The 24,829-nt window shown below is 48.5% G+C and overlaps 1 protein-coding gene across 1 annotated transcript; it reads left to right on the top strand.

Annotated features, from left to right (window-relative positions):
• Positions 1-5,134: 5,134 nt before the first annotated feature.
• GJA5 (gap junction protein alpha 5) lies at positions 5,135-22,338 on the top strand. The gene is made up of 2 exons (XM_030326028.2): positions 5,135-5,264; positions 19,208-22,338. The coding sequence occupies exon 2, from the start codon at positions 19,240-19,242 to the stop codon at positions 20,314-20,316; it is 1,077 nt and encodes a 358-aa protein (XP_030181888.1). The 5' UTR covers positions 5,135-5,264; positions 19,208-19,239; the 3' UTR covers positions 20,317-22,338.
• Positions 22,339-24,829: the final 2,491 nt, after the last annotated feature.

Raw genomic sequence — 24,829 nt, 5'->3', positions numbered from 1 at the left:
CTGAACCCAAGTACTCTTAACCACAAGGTGATTTGCCCCCAGCCTTATCCATTCTACTTTGAGTATTTAGCTGCTGAATGTGAGATGAACTTTGAAGAAATGGAATAATCTTAATCTCCTAAATATGCCTCTAATCTTCTGCAATAACTTGACCCTAGCAGCTATAGTTGAAGCTGGGCACTAATTTAGGAGGAGATGAAAACTTTGTTGTTGAGTTAGGTTTTGAACATTATTGTCTAAATTATCAAGACAGGCATGGGATATTGTATCTCTATTTTAAACGCAAGGAAATGCCTCTTTTTTGGCATGCTTTGTCTGAGGGCACCTGAGTTAATGGCATATCTGGCAAAAAGTTTCCTGACCTTGTATTTTTATTACTTTTGCCACTAGACCCCCTGGTATTGTACCTTGGACTTGACTGAAAACACCTTTCAAAACAAAGGAGGAGTTGGGGCGCCTGGGTGGCGCAGTCGGTTAAGCGTCTGACTTCAGCCGGGTCACGATCTCGCGCTCCGTGAGTTCGAGCCCCGCGTCAGGCTCTGGGCTGATGGCTCAGAGCCTGGAGCCTGTTTCCGATTCTGTGTCTCCCTCTCTCTCTGACTCTCCCCCGTTCATGCTCTGTCTCTCTCTGTCCCAAAAATAAATAAACGTTGAAAAAAAAAATAAAAAAAAAAAAAAACAAAGGAGGAGTAAGTTCTTTTTGGTCTTTGTGAGGTGAGTAGACCAAGGATGCAGAATCTGTTACAGGAAAAAGAGGTGTGCATTGTTAACCCTAGATGTTGCTTATAATGACATAATAACTAAAATAATGTGAAATTCATAGTCTTCTTGCTTTCAAGGACTTCCTTTTGGATCTAGAGGGCAAATGCCATCCCAAGATCTCCCAGAGAAAGGTCTCATTTGGGTCATAAAATGAAATCCCTGGACCGGGTACTCCAAGGCTCCAATGAGGCTATATCCAGCTGTTGTCTTCATGCCCTGAATTTAGGGGGCGAGAATCAGGCTTGGCTGATACTGGATTCCTCCTCCCCCCACTCCTTCTCTTCTTCTCACGTCCGTGGAGGCCACTGGCCCAAGCCCACTACAAAAGAGTCCTTAAGTTTGGGATCCCAAAAGTTCCCATCTGCCTTAAGCCCGAGAAGAGGTATGGCTGTGACTTTGAGCTTTTCTTTGGGATTAAAACTTGAGATGTATTGAGAGTAGATTCATAGACCAAAGCACCAGGGGCAAGGAAGTCTGTGTTTCTTTTGCTTTCTGCTTCTTGGAACAGGGTGTTCTTGCCCGTTTTAGCCACTATCTGGAAAGCAAAAGTCTTAAAGGGGACGGCTTATGCCTGTGGTGTCTGCCTCTCCACCGGCAGGAAAGGGTGAGTTCAGCCCACTAACCATGGCTCCAGTTACCTACTTAGGACCTCCGAGGGGGCATGTGGGACTCATCACTCTCTTAATTAAATGCTGGCAGAACTTACTTGCATGTGTTATGGTTGTAGGTCCTAAGGGAGGAGGCTCTTCAAACATCTGGACCACAGTGTCTTGGGAAGGAAACTTGGGGAGTCAAAGATTCATGAGGTAGAAGGACATTCAAAGGTCTTCTCATTTGCCCTCTTGCCTCTAAGGAGAAGCAACAGAAAAAAAAAAGAAGAAGAAGAAGAAGGAGCAATTTCAAAATGCCACCTTTAAAAGACTTTGTGCCTCTGCCTGGAAATCTCAGCTGGGGCTGCGCCACCTTCCTGGTCATGGCCAAATGCAGTCTTTCTTGCTGGGGTTGGAGCCCATTCCTTCTGTGGCATCTGCAGGCCTGTTTGCTCCCACCTGGAGAGCCCTGTGCCCCACTCTCTGACCAGGCCATGGGTTCCATGAGAATTCCTCCACAGCCATGGGAGAAAGTGCCTGACCTTTCGCATCAGGCAGGCCTTTTCTCCACTTCTTAACTGAGTAAGCTTGCACAATTTACTAAACTTTTCTGAGGCTGAATTTTCTTTCCTGCAAAACAGAAATAATAACACAGTGTCTACCTTGTGGTGTTGTGAGGTGAAAACGCCTGGTACATCGAAGGCCTTCAATAAATGTGCCTTGCCCTTTCTCCTTCACTAAAGCACAACAAACAGATCACACTGTATGAATCTGTTTTCCAAAAGATTTGTTTTCCTCATCTAACTTAACACTTTAGGATATCATCATACAATGAGGACAAACACATATCGAGTACTGTCATTGATACTAGTTGTTTTGCCTGCATAGCTGACTGTGGACAAAAGATGGCCCTTCTCTTCTACTTAGCAGAGGCTGGGCCCATAGGCGGGGCTCCTTGTCCGGGAGACTGTGATGGATGGTTCAGACAGTCTTTAGAAGGTCATCTGTCTGTCTTCTCATCTCCAAGTAGAATAAGGTGAAGAGTGCCTCACACAAAGCCCTGCACGTAGTAGATGTGGAGGGATGTCTCTTTTGCTATCCCACGTCTACAGCCCTTCCCTTACAGGTACTGCCAACCAATTCTTTGGCTCTCTAAATCCCCCTGAGTTCTTCCTATCTGTAAATGCATGGCACATAGACCTCGGCACCTCTGTGTAAGACCGTGTCTTAAGTGGAATGTGAGGATGAAGGCGACGACACATCAGTCAGACCCTCAGTTCCCACCCCGGCCCCTGGCCTGACACCTCCTTTTCTGGGGCATTGAGCATCTGCTCGTGGCATCCTTTTTGGATATGTGGTGACAGCTAGATTTAGCTCCATTAGATGATCACCCAGAATCCACAGCCTGAATGATATTTTCCTTAATTTTGGCAGAGTCCTTACGTGAGCCTGGAAGAGACCCAGGTAAGAAATAAACCAGACTTCCAGCTTTGGACCATCAAAATGCACTCTGTCCTAGATAGCACCGTGAGTGCAGTACCTGGCTGGAGAGCTGCCCCACTTCCCTGTGTTGGGATGATCCTAGTTGGGGACCTCAGTCTTCTCCCAACACCGACTCGGACTTCCTGGGTCACCTCTAGTGGCCCATCCAGTTTCTTCACTGCCCTATTTCTCTACCTGCCAAGCACGGTGGGAGCATTTACCTTCTGCGCCCTGTGTTCTGCCCCAGATCATGGGTGTGCCTACCTCTTTGTAGTTCTTTCCTTCTGGGCATTCAGAGGAAAATGGCGCTCTCCTTCACCCATAGCCCTAATCCCAGCTAGACTCTCCTTTGGAAGCCAGTGATCTGGGAATTAGTACTTCATTAAATCTTCCCCACTCTCAGATTATCCTTCAACGGAGACTTATGTGTTCTTTGGCCCATTTCCTGGATAGATATAATAAGGGGTTTCCAGGAGCCCCCAGACTGGCTGGGCTATGAGGACAAAGCCATAGTAGACGGATAATCTCTGTTGTGGAGAATAAACTGGTATCGCTAGGGCTCTCTGTGGTTTCACATGCTGAATTCTATCCTAGGAGTGTGGCCCAGCCATGGTAAATGGCTGTACAGGCAGGAGGAGACTGGTATTGTATTGTATTGATTGTGCAGTCGCATCCACAGCACTTAAGTGCTCTAGATACTGTCCTAAGTGCTTTACGCATACTCATTAGTCCTCACAACAACCTGAGGGGGTAATTATTATTATCTCCAATTTATAAAACCGAGATGCACAGAGGTTAAGTTAACTTGCTCGGTGTTACATAGCTAGTGAGCAGGAGAGCCATGGTTCAAACCCGGACGGGCTGGCCTTGGAATCTGCTACATAGGAAAAAAAGAGTGGAACTCTGACTAAGGAATCCAGAATCCAGAATTTAGTTCCAATAGGGCTGCTGCCTCCCTTGGAAATTTGGCCCCATGTTCTTCCCCCTCTTGCTGGTCCTAAGCTTATTCACCCATGAAAAACGTCACCCACTAAAGAAACAAACAATTTTTGCAAAATGTTGGCATGTGCGTGAGCAGCGCTAGGTGTGACGGCGACAAGAGGGAGCCAAGGAACGGATCTGGGTTCTGGTCCTGCCTCTGCCACCTACTTTCCTGTGTGTGACACTGACACATGGTCTCTGCTCTTTGAGCCTCAGTTTCCCTGGCTGTTCCAGATAATCTCTAGGTTTTCCTCTTGCTGTCACAACCTGTGGGCTCTTGGTCATTGCTTTGTCTGGGTTCAGTCCACTCACAGCAACCTGTCATTGATGTTTATCACACTACGACTGGGCCCATGGCCCCGTGCTTAAATTAAGTTGAGGAATTGAGGAGTTGGGAATGAGGGGAGATTAAGGGGAGAGAAAACTCTCAGTTTCTGAATTTGCTCCCCTGTGACACATGATCTAACAAGAGATAAGCTTCCTTCCATCCACTGGAGTCCAGCTGGGAGACCTGTATGCTTTTGTGGGAGGAGCACAGAGGTGAATTTGGGCATTGGCTAAAACTTCTGACCCCACTCTACCACTAACTAACCCACTGGGTCACCACGATTGGGTTTCCTCAAGTGTAGGAATGTCTACCTTGTAGAACTGGAAACTGGAATGATTAGCGAAATAAAAATGGAATATATATATATATATATATATACATACTCTAGCCCAGCATTGGGCACATGGAAGGTGCTCTCGTCTCTTTAGAGAAGAGGGAGCGAGGAGGATGATCCTGGTTAGTGGGGGTGCCCTCTCCCTGCCCTTTGGAGCTTTTCAGTTACCCTTGGTGTCTATTCTGGGTGCTGGTGGCTGTGAGTTGTGAGACCACGGTTTCCTATGCTAGCTGATTAGCTCCAAGAGGAGGACAGAATGGAGGTCCCCAAAAGACCTGTTCCGTGAAGCAGCACTCTTTTTCTCTGGTGGTGGGAAAAGGATGGAAAAGAGGGATCTCTTGGGCCATGTGCCAGTCTTCCCCTGATGCCCAGGAGGAGCTCAAGGAGGCTCTGCGGAGGCTAGGGAGGCGGCTTGTCACCAGAGGGAGTGGGGAGGGGGGGGCGCCAGGACTGTGGCGACAGCGACAGCGGAGGTCAGCGGGGGAGGAGGAGGGCTCTGTCAGTCTCCTCGGGAGAGGGTGGTGAGGACAGGCTGCAGGGAGGTAGAGGGAAGAAAACTTTTGAAGTGAGCACAGATTATGAGCCTGGAGGGAGGGACCCGGGGGGAAGGGGGTGGGGACCGAAAGAGTAGGAAGAAGTGGGAGGAGGGAGGGCGACAGACAGGGAGTCAAAAGCGGGGTGGGAGCGCAACTGGCAGGCTGAGAGCCTGAACGGTGGGCGGCGGAGGAGGCGGCCGGAGCCGGGGCGGGAAGCCCGCGGACATTCCAGAAAGGAGGACGAGGAGAAGGTAAGGACGGACTTGCTTTCCAGAGATGAGACGACCCTTGACGGGAGAGCCTTGAGTTCCAGGCTGGAGAGCAACAAAGCTCCTTCTCTGTCCCTGGGGGCTTGCCCCCTACTCCTGGCTAGTCCCTGCGCCCCTGAGGTTGTGAAGCAGCAGATAAATGACACTTGATTTATAAGGAGTGCTAAAAGTGGGAGGGGAGGGCCCTTGCCTTGGGTCTGGACTTGTGGCTCCAGGGGCATCTTCCAAGCTGCGTGGCGGTCCATCTCCAAGAACTTAGGTTAAGACGGAATTGGCCCTTTAAAAACCAAAACCATCACTGTTTTACGATGCTTCCTCTAGGCTTGGAATCTTTTTTGAAATGCTTTCCGCAGCAGCATCTAGGGGAGTGTTTTGATTTCCACCCCCCTAAGGCATGTTGGGTGGTTTAAAAATATTCCCTGCTTAGTTTCCTGCAGAGTATCATGTCCCTGCTGGCCTGCCACTCGCTGTCGCTGTCGGAGGAAAGAGGCTGGTGAGCCCCCCAGAGTGGAAGCGGGAGGAGGTGCCCACCGAAGGTCCCCTTTCCTCCTGGGTGCGGGGCCCCTTGGTCTCTCTTCTGAGCATGTGGCAAAAGAACCCTGACTTGGGGGTCGAGATGCCCGGGTTCTGGTGCCCTGAGTGGCTGTGTGTCTTTGGGCCAGAAACTTCCCCCTTCTGGGCCTCAGTTTCCTCATTTAGAAAATGAAAGGTCTGAAGTAGAATGATCCCTCCGGTCCCATTCAGCAGGAACATTGTACAAGGTTATGATTCCTTCGGCTCAAATGCACCTGGGAATCTTGAAAAAGGAAAGCTTCACGTGAGGGTTTTACATCTTTCCTGTGCCCTTGCTCAGTTTTAACTTGACCCCCCCTTCCCAGTGTCACATCATAATGGAGGGATTCTTGGTTTTTACTCCTCGGCGTCTCACAAGGTTCTGGCACATGGGGTCCGACTGGCCGGAGAAAAGGCAGGACAGAGGAGCACTGGACGGGGAGTCAGGAGACCCAGGAGAAATCCAGCAAAACTGGAGAGGAGACAGCAGCCGGCATGTGGAGGTGCAGCCCCTCCGTGTGCCAGCTTGTGTGGGCTCACCACCGGGGACACGAGCTGGTGTCTATAGGCAGCCCAGCCTGACTTTCATTGTCAGCGGGCCCTCATCTTTTCCACCCAATGCCCCCAGAGTCCCAGCCCGGCCCAAGAGCCTGATTCAACGGCTCTCTAGGGACAGCTCTGAACTTTCCACCTTCCGGTAGGTTCCCCAGGGCGGCAGCGCTGTTTAGAGCCTACTCCCCTGGCTGTTCCTCCAAGGAGCAGTCCTCTGACACGGCTCGGCTTGCAGAGCACAGAACACCAGGAGGTGTGTCCCCGGCTTCCACACCGGTGCCCTCTGGCCACACTCCCACCCAGAGCCATGAAGTTCATAGAGACATGGCAGGAGCACAATCATACGGTCCTGCTTTGCCTTTGAACCCCATGGACGTTCTCGCCGAGCTCCTGAGACTGGTTCTTGTCTGTTAGCTGCCTCACTCCTGTCCCCTGTCCTGCCATTGGCCAAAAGTCCTAGGCCATGAGGACTGGAAGAGGTCTCTCAGATTTCCCGTCACCTTCTTCGACTGATGGGGAAAATGAAGCCTAGGAAAGGAGGGTGACCTCTGAGGGCTGACGCAGTGAGTCAGGCCAGTTTGCTTGGGAGAACATCCGAGCCTGCTCATGCCAACCTCGGCCCCTTCGGACTCTGTCCTCAGCTGTTTTCTGAGCTTCCATTTCTCTCCAGGCCTCCCTGCTTCTTCCATTTAAGCATCTCCACAGTCCTGTTTTCTGGCAGTGACACCCACCTGCCCACCTGCACCTCCTCATCTCTGCGGGCCACCGGGGGCAGGGCGGTGCGCAGTGTAGGGTTCTGGGCTCTGGCCGCTGGCGGGGGCTACCACCGTGCAGCTTGGCCTCTTGGAGCCTGGCTGATCCCACCGCACCGATGGAAGCAGGACAGGGAGGCTGTCTGCCTGGATCCGGCAGGAGACCCGTAGTCCTCAGGGCCAGGGAGACCCAAGGCCCGGGCTTAGCTCCCTGTGTCAGGGAAGACCTCCCCCACCTGGGATTCTAGCAGTTCTCTGTACCAGCTGGCCCCAACGTGGGCTCAAGGATTAAGCTGACCGAAGGGAAGAGATGCCCATTTTTCCAGGAAAGCTTCAGGGCCCCTAGAAGAGAAACTGACTCCTTGTCTCGAGTCGGAAGCTGCTGTTCTTGGAGAATGACAGCTCGAGTCCCCTTTGTGATTCACTTGTTTCTGGATATTAGCAAATCAAAAAAAAAAAAAAATCAGCTTTCAACAATCCACTCATGTTCATAAGGAAAGGGAGTCAGGAGGTCTCAGAATCAGAGGTATTGAAACAGCGCAGAGAGAAGGTAGAATTTATCTAACTCAGAGTCACATTTGGGCTGGAATTTCAGCTGTGTGACCTAGGGAAAATTATTTGATGTCTCTGAGCCCCGGTTTCTTCATCTGCCTAAGAGGTTAATAAATGCTTTCCTTGTAAGGTTTTGTGAAGATTAAATAAAATAATGTACAGATTTCCCCCACTACCAGAAAGTTTGCTTTAGGCCACTTCAACTTTTACAAGAGACCTACATTATAGTGTCTGTTTCACTGATGGAAATCCGAAAGAGGATTTATTTTCTTTCTTTATTTATTTTTTTAAGTTTATTTGTTTATTTTTTTAAAGTTTATTTATTTATTTTGAGAGAGCGAGAGAGCAAGTGGGGAAGGGGAGAGAGAGAGAGAGAGAGAGAGAATCCCAAGCAGGCTCAGCACTGTCAGCATAGAGCAGGATGCGGAGCTCAAACCCACGAACTGTTCAGATCATGACCCGAGCCAAAATCAAAAGTTGGCTGCTTAACTGAGCCACCCAGGCACTCCCCAAAAGAGGATTTATACTTATGTCGAGGTCATTGCGTCTTCGCTTTACACCATCTTGGCCTACAGATGGTTTCATAGGAGTCCTCTACCTTTTTGGATAGTGGGGGAAACCTGTATTTAAAATGGCTAGTATATATTAAGTGCTCAATGAACAATAGAACAATAGGGTAGAATCCGGATCACCTTGTCCTCAGCCCGTTTCTTTAAACTACCTCTCATTTTATGTAAAAGCCTTTCTACAGGGAAGGCTCATATTGGCAAATAATTCTGAGGAAGAACCGCTTGGTTTTTACGACCACAGACTTTTTTTCTGGGACTACTTGTGCTGACCTCTAAGCTGGGGGTCAGAAACTCTAGCTTTGCCTTCTGGCTCTGCCACTAACTTGCCACACTATCACAGTTGGTCAAGTCACAAACTCCCCGGATGTTCTCACCTAGAGCTAGAAGGGCCTTAGCAACCATCCAGCTCAACTGCTTTCTTCTCTACATGAGCCAACTAAGGCTCAGGGAGGGGACATGTCTCATCTAGAGTCACAGAGAAACAGCTGGGATTGAAAAGAGGCCCTCTTTCAAGGCTCTTGTTCAGAGATAACTTCCAGGACCTTAATCCAACCTGGCATCTTCATCGTTCAGAACCTCAGAAGAGGGCAGATTTGGTGAGGGTTCGGGATGACCCTTCCCTCAGGTCACAGAATAGACTATCACCTATTTATTTCCCTTCGAAGTAGAACTGAGCCAGCTTCAAACCTACCCTGTGGATGTGCCTTTGGCTTGGTTGGTGAGCAGATCCAAAAGAGCTGCAGTTTCTCAGAAGGCAGGAATTACATGAAGCACACGTTTTGTAATGTGACCTCCAATGGAGTCCATCCCTAGACCCAAAGGCTTGACTTAAGAGAAAAGTCTGGAGGCAGGCCGGACCTATTTCAAGAACGAGAGAGGCCTAATCTGAGTGGGGCTCTGTACCTCCCTTCTTCTCCACGCTTGCCCCCGAGGGTCTGCACACCCAGTGAAATAATTAACTTACAGTGAAATGAATATCCTTCCCATCGCCCATGTTTTCCTCGCCTCTGACGGTCACCTACCCCACCCGGTGCTACAATGAGGGTCCCTGTGAATCACTGTAACCGGCCGGCTGCACTGCCAAAGTCTGTGTCAGGTTGACTAGTTGGGTCATGCCAGAGAGGAGTTCTTACTGGAAATGTCAGAAACGAAGACAAGGGCCTCACCTTCCCGAGGGCCTACTATGTGCCAGATACTGTTCTAGGGGCCTCCACACATCCACGTATTGTTTAACCCCCACAAGGAAACAGTCCCTTTTTTCAGATGAGGAGGAAACCGGGAGGCTGAGTGGCTTGCCTAAGGGCTCACAACTGGAGCGTGGAGGCAGGGTTCGAATCCCACCATTTCGCAGGAAACGTGAGGCCCACTACCTATTTTTGTTTCCGCTGTTCTTGTCACGATTTGACATCAATGGAGCACCAAAGCCTGTTGTTTGGCCAGCCGAAAACCCGGCAGTAGACACTGCTGCAGCCCAGAGCACTTAGTGGCTAAAAAAGGAAATAACTTTCTATATGTGAATTCTGGCCAAATGGTGGCAGATGCTGAAGAGTCTGGGAATCCTGAGAACTGGGGGCCGAGGGCTTCGATGGAATCGTTCATTCTAGGAACAGCATATGCAAGGGCTGGCCAGCCAATAAGCCAGAGGCTAACAGCAAAAACCCTGAGCCTCTTCTGGGAAAGTGGGAAGAGCCCTGCTCAGGGAGTTAAGAGACTAGATAGAGTTCTGGTCATAGGTTTGTCACCAGCTGTCAGTGCTGGGGCCTCTTTGCTTTGCTTTCCCTTTGAGAGACACAGAGCGACGCTAGGCTTTGAGTCAGGCAGACCAGCTGCCAAGTCCCTTAGGCAGCATTTGCTACTGGTGTGACTTTGTACAAGTCACTTGACCTCTGAGCCTCAGTTTTCTCAGCTGTAAAATGGGATCATAGCTACTTTCCTACCAGAGTTAACAGAAGGGCTAAAGGTATAGTTGTAAAATGCTTCACACGTGGAAAACTCTCAACTGAGTGGTACCTGTTATCGCTATTCTGAACTTTCCTGGAACCTGGTCTTCAGCTGGTATAAAAGTAAGGGATTGGTTTTGATTGATGTCTAGATTCCTTTTGGCTCTCCTGTACTATATGAATCTATGACAAGATGGTGGAAATAATAAAGAAATGTAAGCATCCCATAAATTCAATTTTCATTAATACCTGCATAAGTTTTAATCAACCTTTTGGGGGTAATTAATAAGGACCTCCAATATTTCATTGTAATTGAATGTCTCCATTTGCCACTACCTCCCATCCACCTCTTACAAATATTTCTTCTTCTAACAGTTTAAGAAGAAAATTACTTATCCCGGCATAATTCTCCTTCCCCACTTTGCCTGCTCCCTTCCACCCCCGTGGCTTTGAAACAACTGTCTGCCAGTAGAGTGTTTCTGAGCGACCCACTCTGTCCTTGTTAGAATGAAAATAATGAAATGGAGAGAGCGGTTAATTATCTGCCATTGGCTGGAGTCGAAGGGAAATTAAAGTGACACTTCATCTCCTCCATCTGTCTCCTTCTTCTCTCTCATCTCTGTCTCCCTCCCCCCTCTTTAGTGATCAAGCTTCAGGGGTATAAGCCCCCTGCCCCAGACTTCTGAGAAGGTTGCCCACACTGCCCAGCTCAAGAGCTGTAGCTATATTACCCACATGGTTATTTCCCCGGAGGCCGAAGAGGCTGCCCCAAACCTAAGTCAGGAAAACAGTGGAAATTCTAAATGTTGAGAATTACCCCCAAGCACTTAGAACTCAACTCCCGATTCTAATAGTCACTTTGAAAACATCCCTGCAGCGCTCACCTTATGTAAAAGTGGCCAGCCTCTGACTGGTAAGGATTTTTGGAGAAAGGAACTCTAGGTGATTAGATAGAATCCAGCACAGTTGTGAAGACAGGCAGGGGTATTGCTGTCAGACAAGGCCAGAGCCGGTTTTGGTGTCAACTCCTCTGCTTACTGGCCAGTCTTCCTCGAGTGACCTTGCTCAGCCAACCTCTCCCAGTCCGGATAAAAGGGAGGGGGATAATCCCCACTTGCCCAAGTTGTTGGGACAATCCAATGAGAAAACGCATGTCAAGAAACTTGCAAAATGTCTGGCACATAGAAAGGTCTCAGTAGCTTTATGTTATTATAGTCATCATCGCCTAGACTGAAAGTTTGATTGTTGTGTCACTTGAGGTAAACTAGAAAATGGAGCTGAGCATCTCCAAGGGTAATAAAGATTGTTGATCTGGCTGAAGATCAAGACCACTTTCTTATGCAATCCTCCCTGTATCTCTGCATTTTAGTGAGAAACTGTAGAGGGGGAGGAAGGGGAAATCACAAAGACGTGCACTAATGAATAAGGGACAAAAGGGTTTTGAGATGATGGTCATGCTTGGTGCTTTACTTTATAAAGACACCCTTGATGTCGGCACAGCACGGGAGTCCCATAAACATTTTCTGAACTGAGCTGCACTGATGTGGTATTATGTCCAAGGACCCTTTAAGTGAGGCCCCGCGGGTCCTTTTACAACAGAATTCTCTTCATTGGGAAACAAGTCAGCCCTGCTCTGTGCCACATTCCACTGTTTGGTGAGCGGAATTATAGCATGGGCCAGAGTGCTGTTATTATTACCATGAATAACAACCTTTATTGAGAACAAGAGATCTGTCAGATAATGCCCCTAACATGTGTCGTTGTCCAGAATTAGACTCAGGCTCTGCAGAGTGGTCTTATAATCTAATTTTGACAAACTTGGGTGAGCTTCCCCAGTGATCTGTGGGGAGGAAATGGAGAAGAAACAGTCCATGGTGAGCAGGTACATCCAGTCCTGCTCTCAGCGAAGCAGAGGGCTCTGTCACCGACAGACAGAAGGAAGGCTCAGGGGCTGCTGTCTCCCTGGTGTTCTGGTCACCACAGCCATTGTGCAGGTGCCCCAAGGTTACCCTCCCAGGGAGTCCCTCTTCTGGCATCAGGTGTTTCAAGTGAGCTGAATGCTGTAATTCATTCACTGTGTTTGATTTTTAAAAGTACATGAATTAACCTATCAGGTGCCAGGCACAATGTCAAGCACTAAGAGGAAAGAGTGGGTAGGGGGATTTTAGCGGGAGGATACAATGATGAACAGATGCGGGCCTTTCAAAGACCTCAGGGTTGAGTTGGAGACATAACACACAGCCAATAGAGCACATAATTCTCATTACATGTTTGAAACCCCAGTGACTTTACAGTTCAGTCTGAGGCCCAGCTTCTGACTTGGGGTTGGGGTGGGGGCACAGAAATGAGAAGGCAACTGTTATGTGTGGCTCCACACGACAGGATTAGAATCAATAGAAGGAAGAGAATTTTCAAGGAATCCCCATGGTAGCTTCTTGCTCTCTTGCAATATGCTTTCTTGAGCAGGAGAGACAGGGTGCTGTTTCAGCAGGGTGCTGGGTGGCACCTGTAACCTGCAGCCTACCTAGTTTATGCTACAGCCACTACTAAAGGACAGCAGGATGATTATTGACTGTGCCGTGCCTTATGTCCCCACCTCATCTGAGGGCTGTGTCCCATTAGGGTCTACCCACAGGAGCAAGTCATGTATGAAAAACATGGTCTATCATAGGGGTTGAGAACTACTCTAAACTCCTAGGCATGGCCTCCAAAGCCCTCCATAACCTGCCCCCACCTATTCTTTAGACTCTACCTCCCCTGCTCTGCTCATTGTCCTCTAAAACCATGCTGCTTTTCACTTGGTAGATTTGTTCCTGTGGTTGCCTTTGTCTGGGATGCCTCCCACCTCCTCACCTCCACAAATGTCACCTCCACTTAACTCCTACTCAAGGGTTGCCTCTTCTGGGAAGCCTGGTGTATTTGCACGTTTGGTTGTGTCTGTATCCGTCACCAGACAGTGAGTTCCTTCAACATTGAGTCTTACTGATCTTTGGGGCCCGAATTGTGAGGGTGAACTGAATTATACTTTCCCATAATCCCCTCAGCACCCCACCCAGTGCTGGTCACATCAAGGGAGCATCACAAATATTTTCTTGTTTGCCCAAAAGCTGGCCCCCAGGCCTTATCACTAAATGTAGTCGAGTCTCAAATAACTCACTGCCCCAGGGTGAGAAGAAGCTTTTGAAGTACTGAAGGGGGAGACATAAGAATCGATGGGCTCTACCCTTGGAAGGAAGATGGAGGGAAACGTTCTGGTGTGCACCAGACTTGACCAGAAACCCAGTGGTCTAGGTTCTGTCTCCATTTGTCTTCATCTCTTCAAGCAGGTCTTTTAGCTTCTGTAGATGTCTCCTTCTCTGCACAACAGAGGCGACAGTCATCACCCCACAAAGTGGCTCTGAGGATTCCTCTGTTCAGCAATAAAAATTGAGGGTCTATATGTTCTGAAGGTATTCAATTGTGAACAAAAAACAAACGTGGTCCTGCACTCTTGGAGTCAACAAGAGAAGGTAGGAGAAGCATGTTTTGAACCGTGTAGGGTTTTATTTTTTCTTGCTGGACTTAAGGAAGATTTGAGCCTCCTTTTGATCACTCTGTAATCTTACTGCTAGATGAAGCATTTTTTTTTTCAATCATTAAGAAAGCATTTATTATGGGGGCACCTGAGTGGCTCCGTTGATTAAGTGTCTGATTTCAGCTCAGGTCATGGTCTCGTGGTTTGTGGGTTCAAGACCCATACTGGGCTCTCTGCTGTCAGTGCGGAGCCAGCTTTGGATCCTCTGTCTCCCTCTCTCTGCTCCTCCCCTTCTCAGGAAACAACAAAATAAAACAAAACAAAACACCAAAAATAAACGAACAAGAAAGCATTTATTATTTACCTAACGTGAGAACCTAATGCAATAAGAATACAAAGTAGAAGACAGGGCTTTTGACTTGGAGAAATCTGTTACTCATTTGAAGGGAAACGCTGTTAAATGCTTGAGGGCAGGACTCTTGCTTGATGTTATTGGATCAACAGACATCACTGAGGGCCCAGTAAGTGCCAAGTCTGGTGTCTCTTAGATATAATTTTCAGTACCCAGAACAGTGGTAGGCACATAGAGGGGACTCAAAAAAGTACTTGTGGGGTGGCTGATAGAAAATTTTGGAAAATCAGTGTAAGGCAGCATATAAGTAAGAATGTACCCTATAGGCTGAACAGTAATTTAGAGTCTTTAGAGTTCAGGAGACATCAAAGAGGGCTGGGATCAATTTGAGGAAAGACTTCTCCATTTCTACCTAGATCTGTGGGGTCATAGGAAAAGGTCCTGGCTATGAGCTTATGTTAACCCAGGTTGCTCTAATTTGGTTTTCTTTGAAAACACTGGCTGTGTAGGAAGGCAACAATGCTAACACTGGACTGGGAATGTAGGTACCTGAATTTTGTGTGTAGCCACGTAATACACAAAGTAGGGGAATAAAATGATTCCTGCTCACTATACACAAAAGCCTTCCTTTGGCCCTTTCCCTCTTACCTAAGCACCATGTCACTGTTACCAAGCAAGTTCCCTGGTGACTCTTCCAAATGTTTGTTTTGCCCCAGGATATGACACGCATAGAGAGGATGTTGAAGGTTTTGGAGTGAAGAAACTACAGAGTTGGGATGTTCTCATCTGGCTTCCGGGGACCATCTCTTGCCTTGGGGATTTCAGTTGTATCAGTTACAAAAGGCTGTAGAGTTCAATTATCCAGGGTTCCTCAGAGGGTCCTGACCTAACGAGGCCCTCCCCAACTCCCTAAGCCAGAGCCAACTCCCCCGAGGTGTTCCCAGAGCACACTAAACTTTCTTAATGTTAACACACATCATGCTTTATTGCAATTATGTGTTTGGTCTCTCCCCTTCATTAAGGGATATGAAGGCAGTTAAGTTCAGTAAAAGCAGGGACTCATTTGTCTTTTTAACTGCTGTGTCTTAAGGGTCTTGTATGATACCTGGTAACCACTCCTATAAATGGATGAATGAGGGGCTCCTGGGTGGCTCAGTCGGTGAAGCCTCCGACTTCAGCTCAGGTCACTATCTCGCGGTCCGTGAGTTCGAGCCCCGTGTCGGGCTCTGGGCTGCCGGCTCAGAGCCTGGAGCCTGCTTCCGATTCTGTGTCTCCCTCTCTCTCTGCCCCTCCCCCATTCATGCTCTGTCTCTCTCTGTCTCAAAAATAAATAAACGTTAAAAAAAATTTTAAATGGATGAATGAAAGGGAAGGACTTTGTAGGTAGAGAGGAAAGGAGCTAAGACAAAGAGAGGTGAGAAGGTGTGGGCCATGTATACTCCCCAATTGTGAGTGGGGAGTTGTGTAGCCTAAGTATTGGGTATGTGAGCGGAACGGGAAAAAAGGATGTAGCTGTGCTGTGGAGGATCTCAAGTTGAAGTTAAAGGGTCTGAACTTCATAAGCAGTAGGAAGCCAGTGAGGATCACAGCTAAAGCAGTGAGGTGTATTATTGCCATTGTATTTGATAGAATTTATTCATGGCATGGGCAGCTTCCTTTGCCCCTTCTGACACACTTCCTGCCAAGAAACAGATAATAGCCTACAAAACATTTTGTATGCTGTACACCCAGTAAACTCAATGAATATCGAATCTACATATTTCTTTGGCTGAGTCCCCCCCAAAGGGACCCAGTGTAGCTGGGAAACTGACTCTCATATTATAAAGTGAGCAACTGGTACATGGTAGCAGCTTTAAGTTTCTCTGACCTCGCCTAAGTCATCCAGGAAGTCGCAGATGCACAGTCCCGTCACCTGTTTGCGGCCTCCAGGGCACATGGAATCTGCATCACCCCTCCACCTCGTCAGCTAGTTTCTGTTGTTCCCTCCCCATGAGGGAGCCTACCTGATGTAACCGGCTTTCTCCTATTCCACCGCGCTTTCTTTCTTCCAGGTGGGATCCCTTGCACCGCAAGTGAGGGGGGCAGCAGTCAAGCCTCTTGGCAGACCAGACCAAAGCGTCACATTCTTCGCCCGGGACTATTTTTAGATCTCCTGGGGGACATGCAAGGAATGAGCGACACAAAAGATCAAGGGGAAAGTCTTCAGGGACTGAGGGCAGTTTGGAAAACTTGCCCCAAATTTTGGAAGGATATGACATTTGTTTCTAGTTTTCCTTTTGTGTCTTTCTTATTTCCATTTCTGTTTCCCTTTCACTTTCTCCCCTTCTGCTCTTCCATCTGTTCTTTGTAATGCAAATCTCTTCTTTCTTCTCCTTCCCCCTCCTTCTCCATTCTTGTTCTTTCTTACCGTTTCCCTTGCTAGTAAAGTCTGCCTTTTATTCTTTAGTTTTTATATGGGAAGGACTGTGCTAAGTGCTTTTTATACATCGCCTCATAACACTCTATGAGATAAATAACAGTATCCTCATTTTACAGATGGGAAATTGAGATACAGATCCAGTAGCTTCTCCAAGCTCAGTGGTATTTAGGGATTTGAACTCCACTTAACTAACCCCCAAACTGCCTTCTCTTAACCACTACGCGGTCTTTCCTTTTCCATTCCCAACTCCCTCTGGTCCTTTCCCTCTTTTTGCTCCTCCTCTCCCCTTCTCTCCTTTCCCATGTCTCCCCCACCTGCCCCACTTTCTCTCCCTCCCCTCTCTCAGACACTCAGCACATCCTGGTCCCTGCAAGTGTGTGGATGACCCTGAAGGTGCTGAACACTAGGCACGTGCCTAGAAGAGATGACAGATCATTCAAACTCTTATCTAATCAGCCATTTTCCTTTTGAGCAAACGCTCCACAATTTTCCACATTTGGAGGCTAAGGGAGGGGGGGACCCTTCACCACCTAAGGGAAAGGGCAGATGTCTGATTGCTCGCAAGCCAGAGGAAAGGCCTCAAGACCTGGATGGGTCTTTGATATGGAGGGGAACAGAGATAAAGCCCTTTACACTCATGTGCGGACTCTCAGGGGTGGGCAGCAGAGGCCTGGCAGAAGACAGGGCCAGGAGGCTGGTCTCTGTCAAGGAGATCCCAACTCAGGAGTCCAGGGAGCCTGCATCATGAAATATGGCACCCCACCCTGTCCTCCCTCATATGCATAAAGAATGTTCAGATAGGAACATCGGCAATAAAGATGTGAAGGTCAAGGTTTGAACTTGACAATCTCTAAGATGCCAGTAGAGTCTGAGGTTCTGTCCTTCCAAGAAGGGAATATTTATGTTCGGTTCCCTCCTTTTTTTTTTTTTTTTCATTATAATATTTTATCACTCTGTTGATTAGGATTGTTTAGAGGCTTCAGCCATAAGGACATTTATTACTCATCAAGTAAGAATTCTGGAGGTAGGAGATTCAAGGGTTGATTCAGAGGCCTCAGGATATTGGTTGGCATTTCTGAGAATCTTTGGACAGTTTCAGACATCTTGACTCACACAGGCCTGTCCACACAGGAGGTAGTGGGTGTGGGCGAGACCTCCAGCGAGGTTCCCTCCATTTACTGGGGAATGGAAAAACAGTTTCTAGAGCACTCCCTCTACATTAGACTGTCCCCATACCTGGCTGGCCAGATCTCACTGCAGTGGAGACTGAGAAGTGAAATCTGGCCTTTTTACCCTGCTACAGGGATGCGGCCAAGGAATAGAGAATTGGTTTGCTCCTGGGTAGGGAACACCAGAGCTTGCCACCCCTCCTTCATTCACTCAACTAAGATTTACTAAGCATCCACTCCGGGCTAGGCTCTGGGCCAGGTGATGATGATACAGAGGAAAAGGCAATCTCTGTTCTCAAGGAGCCCCTACTGGAAGAACGCAGACAGGCAGAGGACCACAAAACAAGATGGCAAGTGCTAGGAGGGAACTGAGTGTCCTCAGAGCCACCACAGGAGCCGAAGAGCCTCAGCTTGAAGGATCAGGGAGCTTGGAGGGAGCCCTGACTGGGTTAAAGTTCTAAAGGTTAATAGGATTCAGCTAGGGGTGAGGGGGCATGTGGCTGGGAAGAGGGCATCTGGGAATCTTCTAGGATATGGAACCAAAGGCACTCATGGGGACAGACAGGAAATGAGGCCGAGGAAGCAGGCAAGGGCCTGACGAGAGAAGGTTTTGTTTGGGGCATTTATTCTGGATTTGAGGAGGAGCAGGTCTGGGCATGGGTGCCTTCTGAACGCGGGAGGATAGGCCGAGCTGTATGGTTGCAGTGGCCGCACCACACTGAGGCATAGCAGGTGGGCACGAACCCGAGCGCTCATCTGCAGTGCTTTTCGCTGGTGTGACCCAACACGTTTTTGTTCGCCACCTCCCAAGACAGCTGGGCCATGTCTGAAGACAAGAGAATGCGTCCTAAGAGGCCAGACTTGCCGCCCCCTCACCTACTCCTTCCCCTTCGCCCAGTTCTGCCTTCTGGAGCCAGAATAATTCTTTTTCACCCCAGAGCCGTTCAAACCTATGGAACATTTGAGTTATGATTCCCAACATGTCATATACCTCAACTCATTTAACCCTCAGGACACTGACATAGCTATAGTCTATCCCCATTTTACAGACAAGGAAGCAGACTCAGTGAGGCAGATGGCCAGCCTCGTGATGGCAGAGACCAGTCCTGTGTGTTTTCCGCTTCACCAGCATTTCTCCAGGCATGGCCCTTGGACAGCCAGCCTCAGAACAACCTGGGCTGCTTGGGGCAAATCCTGATCCCGGGGGCCACCCCAGACCTCTTGAAGTAGACTCTCTCGAGGTAATAGCACAAAATCCACACCGTAACACACTCTTCAGTCGATTTCCAGATCCATTCAAGTGCGGGAATCACACTTGAATCTTGCTAACACAACCATTTTTAATCTTCTCTTTCCTTTTATCTTTTGCTGGCCTGGAAAAAAAAAGAGAGAGAGAGAGAGAGAGAGAGCTTTTCAGGTGAATTTGACTCCTGAGTTGTCCTTTTTTAAAGAACACATTGGCACGGACCGGTGGCATCCCAGAGCATGACTGCACCCTCGAGACTCTGCAAGTCTCCCTCTCTTTTTCTCTCTCTTTCTCTGCCCCATTTGCAGAAGTCCTGGTGGCTGTCCCCCACTGAGCCGGAATGGGTGACTGGAGCTTCCTGGGAGAGTTCCTGGAGGAGGTACACAAGCACTCCACGGTGATCGGCAAGGTCTGGCTCACCGTCCTCTTCATATTCCGCATGCTGGTGCTGGGCACGGCGGCCGAGTCATCCTGGGGGGACGAGCAGGCGGACTTCCAGTGTGACACCCAGCAGCCCGGCTGCGAGAACGTCTGCTACGACCAAGCCTTCCCCATCTCGCACATCCGCTACTGGGTGCTGCAGACCATCTTCGTGTCCACGCCGTCACTCGTGTACATGGGCCACGCCATGCACACCGTGCGCATGCAGGAGAAGCGGAAGCTGCGGGAGGCCGAGAGGGCCAAAGCGGTCCGGGGTGCTGGCTCTTACGAGTACCCCGTGGCCGAGAAGGCAGAGCTGTCCTGCTGGGAAGAAGCGAATGGAAGGATCGTCCTCCAGGGCACTCTGCTCAACACCTATGTCTGCAGCATCCTGATCCGCACTACCATGGAGGTGGCCTTCATTGTGGGCCAGTACCTCCTCTACGGGATCTTCCTGGACACCCTGCACGTCTGCCGCAGGAGCCCCTGCCCCCACCCTGTCAACTGTTATGTCTCCCGGCCCACGGAGAAGAATGTCTTCATCGTCTTTATGCTGGCGGTGGCCGCACTGTCCCTCTTCCTCAGCCTGGCTGAGCTCTACCACCTGGGCTGGAAGAAGATCAGGCAGCGCTTTGCCAAATCTCGGCAGGGCACGGCTGAGTGTCAGCTTCCTGGTCCGATTGCCGGCATAGTCCAGAACTGCACACCACCCCCTGACTTCAATCAGTGCCTGGAGAATGGCCCTGGGGGGAAATTCTTCAATCCCTTCAGTAACAAGATGGCTTCCCAGCAGAACACAGACAACCTGGCCACTGAGCAAGTGCAAGGTCAGGAGCAGATTCCCGGGGAGGGTTTCATTCACATCCGTTATGCCCAGAAGCCTGAGGTACCCAATGGAGCCTCTCCAGGCCACCGCATCCCCCATGGTTACCAGAGCGACAAGCGCCGTCTCAGCAAGGCCAGCAGCAAGGCCAGGTCAGATGACCTATCAGTGTGACCCTCCAGTGTGGGGGAACCAGGACCAGGTGGGAACAAAAGAGGCTCAGAGAGGGAAGATGTGTCCCTACCGACCCCATCTCTCATTCTCATATCTGTTCTGCTCCTTTTGGGCTCTGGGTCTCAAGGCCATTGCTCGTTTATTCCAGAAGGTAGGACCAGGGCTCTGCAAGTGCAGGCAGAGACATGGCTTCCCACCCAGGCTACTGTCCCTTCCCCATCCTCTACCCAGTGTACCTAGAAGACTTTCAGATTCTTTAGTCAAGGGGGTAGAAGAAGAAAAGAGAACTGTGGCAAATCTGGCCTGGGAGGGATAGCCAGAAGGATAAGATGGCTCCCTACATACCAGCCACATACCAGATGGGTTCTCCAAGTTCTTATGGCTTCCTTGACCCGATCACCCTTCTTCCTGCAAGAAAGAGCCCAACGTTCCTAGCCAATAAAGAGCATGAATCAAGGACCTTACATTAGATGCGCTCTTGAATCTGTTGTCTCTGTGGGTCAAACCTTGGAGTGACAATGAGGTGGCCTTGGGCTGCCCTTGGCTGCCCTCCCTCTATCCAGTCTTACTTAAAAAGAGGCCCTTGGAACTTGACCAGCAACCTCAACTTTACAAGTGCTTTGGTATGTACCTCTGGCAAATGTCCCACTTGGTGATGCTGCAAACTTTACTTCTGCCAGGGTGACAACTAACTAGCCCATGGGGGTGCACACTCCCCTAGGGAGCGACTGTGTACACAGGCCCCACTGGAATCCCTGCCACCACCTGTCATCCTGCGGCTCTTTTACAGCTCAACCTGATGATAGAAACCATCCCATCCCTCCCTTCCTTGGTTGTTCACTCAGTGCTCCCCTAAAGACCTTATCGACCAGAATGCCCAAGAAGCCGTCGTCCTCTCTCAGATCCTGACCAGATCACCAGCCACAAAGGCCAGTGGAATTTCCCTAGGTCTTATTAAAACAAAGATGGCATTGTGCTTCTCAGATTCCCGTTGGGAAAAAATAATTCTGCTGTGAAGATAAAAGTGAAAAAAAAAAAAGAGAGAAAATACTGGAAAACTATTTTTCCCTCCTATTTATTTCCCTTGCTGACTGCCAACTTAGAGTGCCAAGAGGAGGTGTGATGACAGCTATGGAGCCCCCAGATCTCTCTCTCCCTGGAGGGCTTAGCAGGGGCATGGAAGCAGTAAGGGAATCTCCAGCTCTCTTGGCAGGGGCCTCATTTAAGAGCACACAAATTCCTATGTCTCCCTGGTGCTCCTAATGAGACTGCCAGAAAGCAGTGGGGACTGCAGACTGTGAAAAAGCCCTGCCTTCCCAGGGACTGGCCTGGTTTCTCTGTTCAGTCCATCCATAATGGGTGGTTGCCATTTTGGATGAAGGTAAAGGATGCTCAGAATTGGATACTGAGACTTACAGGGAGATGATTACTTCTTAAAATGCATATGTGTGTGTGTGTGTGTGTGTGTGTGCACACGCGTGCCAATAGGGTGGGGAGGGGGAGGGGGAGGAGAGTCTGAAATAAGGAAAGGAAACCTTAAAGGAAATTGTATCTTCCTGCCCTCACCTCCAGATGCCTGGCAGAGGGACTGAACCTCACTGTTTATAGTGGCATTGGCCTATGTAGGTGAGAGTTCGAGGCAGAGGAGGGTGAAGGTTCAGAGGTAGGCTCAGCCTCTGCCCCACTCACCTGTCTCCAGGCCCCTTTGCTTATTGGCTATTGGTGGCTAGAGAGAAGTATGAGGGTAGAGAGTTGGAGGGGACTGACCAGGATGCCATTTAGGGAAGAATGACTGCTCATTCCAGGTCCCTAGACACCTTTTTATCTATTGTCTGGCATTGTCATGAAGACTGTTCAAAACAAAACCAAGAAGACTCTCCTTCCATCTCGAAAATGGGTTTGTTTTGTGAAATGGGTGTTATTGGATTAGAAATCCTATGAGATTATCCTTGATGATGGGACTTTCAGTAATGAAACAGGAAATGATATGTGTAGTGTGTCTTAATAAAATTTGGCCCTGCATGTCACTTTGGTGTCTCGTTCATGCCGCGACCACAAAGAAGGATGGCGGACTTGGTGGGGGAGGGAAGCACTCGGACCCCACCCATCAGCCAGTAATGCAAACAGTTTTGGAGTCCAGCCTGCAAGGGTGAAAATCCCAGCTTCTGATTGATAGCTGGGCTCCAGCAAGCTACTTAATCTTTGAACCTTGGTTTCCTCATCTGTAAATTGAGCTTTGTAGTATCTACCTTATTGGGTTGTTAAATGAGAGACCATAAAGAGTTCAACAGAATGCCTGGGAAATAATATCTGTCACTAAATTATAATCATTGATATTGTTGTCATTATTGTCTTTATTATTTTCATTATTGTGTTGAATTCATAGCATCTGAAAACCTGGGATGTCAAGAGATGATTCCAGAACTTTCCCCACGGAGCTCACAATCTACCAGTTAACTGAGGTGGTCCAATTAACTGAGGTCAAATTAACTCAAATTAACACAGAGGAAACAATTGGAATAGAATTAAATGGGAATTCATTTATTATCAATTCTAAGAACCACAGGCTCCGGGAAGTGAAACACAGGACGAAACGACATGGAACAGGACACTTGGCCTGGGCCTCAAGAGGCTGAGGTTTTAGACAAGTGAAGGCCTCAAGGATGACTCTGAAATGGGTCTTGGTGTTCCTATAGAGATACTGAGGCCCAGGAAATTTCCGTGACAGTGGAGGCTTCTCACTGGTCTCCCTGATTGGGATCACATCATTTTGGATGAAGAGAAATGGTTCTTGCTCCAAACAAAGGGTCAAGGGACCACCTAGCACTTGACCAACCCCCTCCCCCCGCTCCCCCCAGAGGTCCTATTTCCTAGAGGAAGAAACAAAGGCTGAGAAACACAAACAGAAGAATTCTCTTAATTCCTGGTCAGTGCTGTTCATCAGGGTAGGAAAGCTCATTTGAAGAGGCTTGCAAGATCATAGAACACATCTCATGACGGCAGAGTTGCGACTCAGGGGGCATCTGTCCAAGAGCAAGGTGCTCAGCCCACAGGGGCCTGCGGAGTCCAACTGGAAAAAGCCTCTGAGATCCATTTTTTCTCCTAGAAAAGAAGCAGTGCCTCTCACGGTTTTATAAACATAGCTATTAACATTTAACAGTTTATATTACACCCAGACTGCAAAAGCCAAGGGACTTATTTTACAGCAAGTAAGATTTCAACCTCATGTATCTGCTCTCATTTTCTCTTCCTCTCCCCTTTAAAGGTTCATCACTGAGGAAGGTAGTACAGTGAACACACTGTGGATTGTAGGCCCCTGCAGACTCCTTTCCAAATTCCCTCCCTCCAGTGCCAGATAAGGTCAGAATTTCTACTACCAGTGTTTCATTACTGTGGTTAAAGTATCTTAGTGCTTAAGTGCTAATAACACTTTTATGAAGAATCATAGTAGGAATGAATTTCAGATTTCTTCCTAGTAGCAAATTTTCCCAGCAGAGAGAAAAACAGGGGAACAAGGGCAGTGGGCACCCCGCTGGTGTCTTGAAGGACTGCTTTCATGATGTGCAGATGAAGAAAACAGTGAGGTTCGCAGGGGTGCCAAAAACAGGATTCCCACTCCCCAATCCTCTGTTGACCCTAGAAGGCCCTGTAGTCGATCCATGGATTGAACAGTAAGCAGAATGTATAAATGATAGATATGTAAATAGAACAGGATCAATAGTTTCTCTTCTCATTGGTTACTTGATGGCAGCAATGAGTATGATCTATAGGTTTTTTTTATCTTCCTTCATTTGGAAAAGAGAAAAATTTTATTCAACAATATCTATTGAGCACCTAGCTTGGGCTGGGCACTATGTCAGGTTTTAGGAATGCAATTCTACAAAACGTGTGAGTCCCATCTTTTGGGGCTTCCATTCTGGTAGGGAAGACACCCTAACACAAGGAAACAAACAAAATAATTATGAATTGTGATAAGCGCCAAGGAGGAAACAGATAAGATGCTAACAAAGGTGGAGGAGGGATGTTCCTCAGGATGGGCAGAAAATCCTCTCTGAGGAGGTAATAATGAGGTTGAGATCTGACAGGTGAGACAAAGCCAGCCACTGATGAGCAGAAGAACCCGAATTTCTTCCGGGAAACCCCACAATACAACCGTCCCTGACTTCAGTCTGGGCCAACATTCTTGAAAGACACAGAATTCAAGCAGCATCTAAATAGCACCTAAAACACCACCACTTGGCAATGACTATTACAAAACATACATCCTTTTTCAGTAAAAGCCCCAAAGGACAGAAAAGTCTCTTTACTCAAAAGAAGGGAAGTCTTAATTAAAACAACTAAATAGCATATGTCAACGTTCTGAAAAGCCCTATTTGATGTTGCAACTGTTATTTCCAGGACTGATTCTTATAACATGCCTGGGGCCTTGTAAATTGGGCCCATTCCCTCGAGTCCAGGCTGGTGGGCAGAAGACTGTGTGCAGAGAGCCAGCAGCATGTGGTCCAGAGGAGCC

The sequence above is a fragment of the Lynx canadensis genome, chromosome C1 (genome assembly GCF_007474595.2).
Source record: "Lynx canadensis isolate LIC74 chromosome C1, mLynCan4.pri.v2, whole genome shotgun sequence".
In the NCBI taxonomy this organism is placed as follows: Eukaryota; Metazoa; Chordata; class Mammalia; order Carnivora; family Felidae; genus Lynx; species Lynx canadensis.
This window is presented reverse-complemented; position numbering and strand designations above follow the sequence as displayed.

Excerpts from the sequence above, each read along its gene's own strand:
- GJA5 (XM_030326028.2), top strand. The coding sequence starts at position 19,240 with ATGGGTGACTGGAGCTTCCTGGGAGAGTTCCTGGAGGAGGTACACAAG.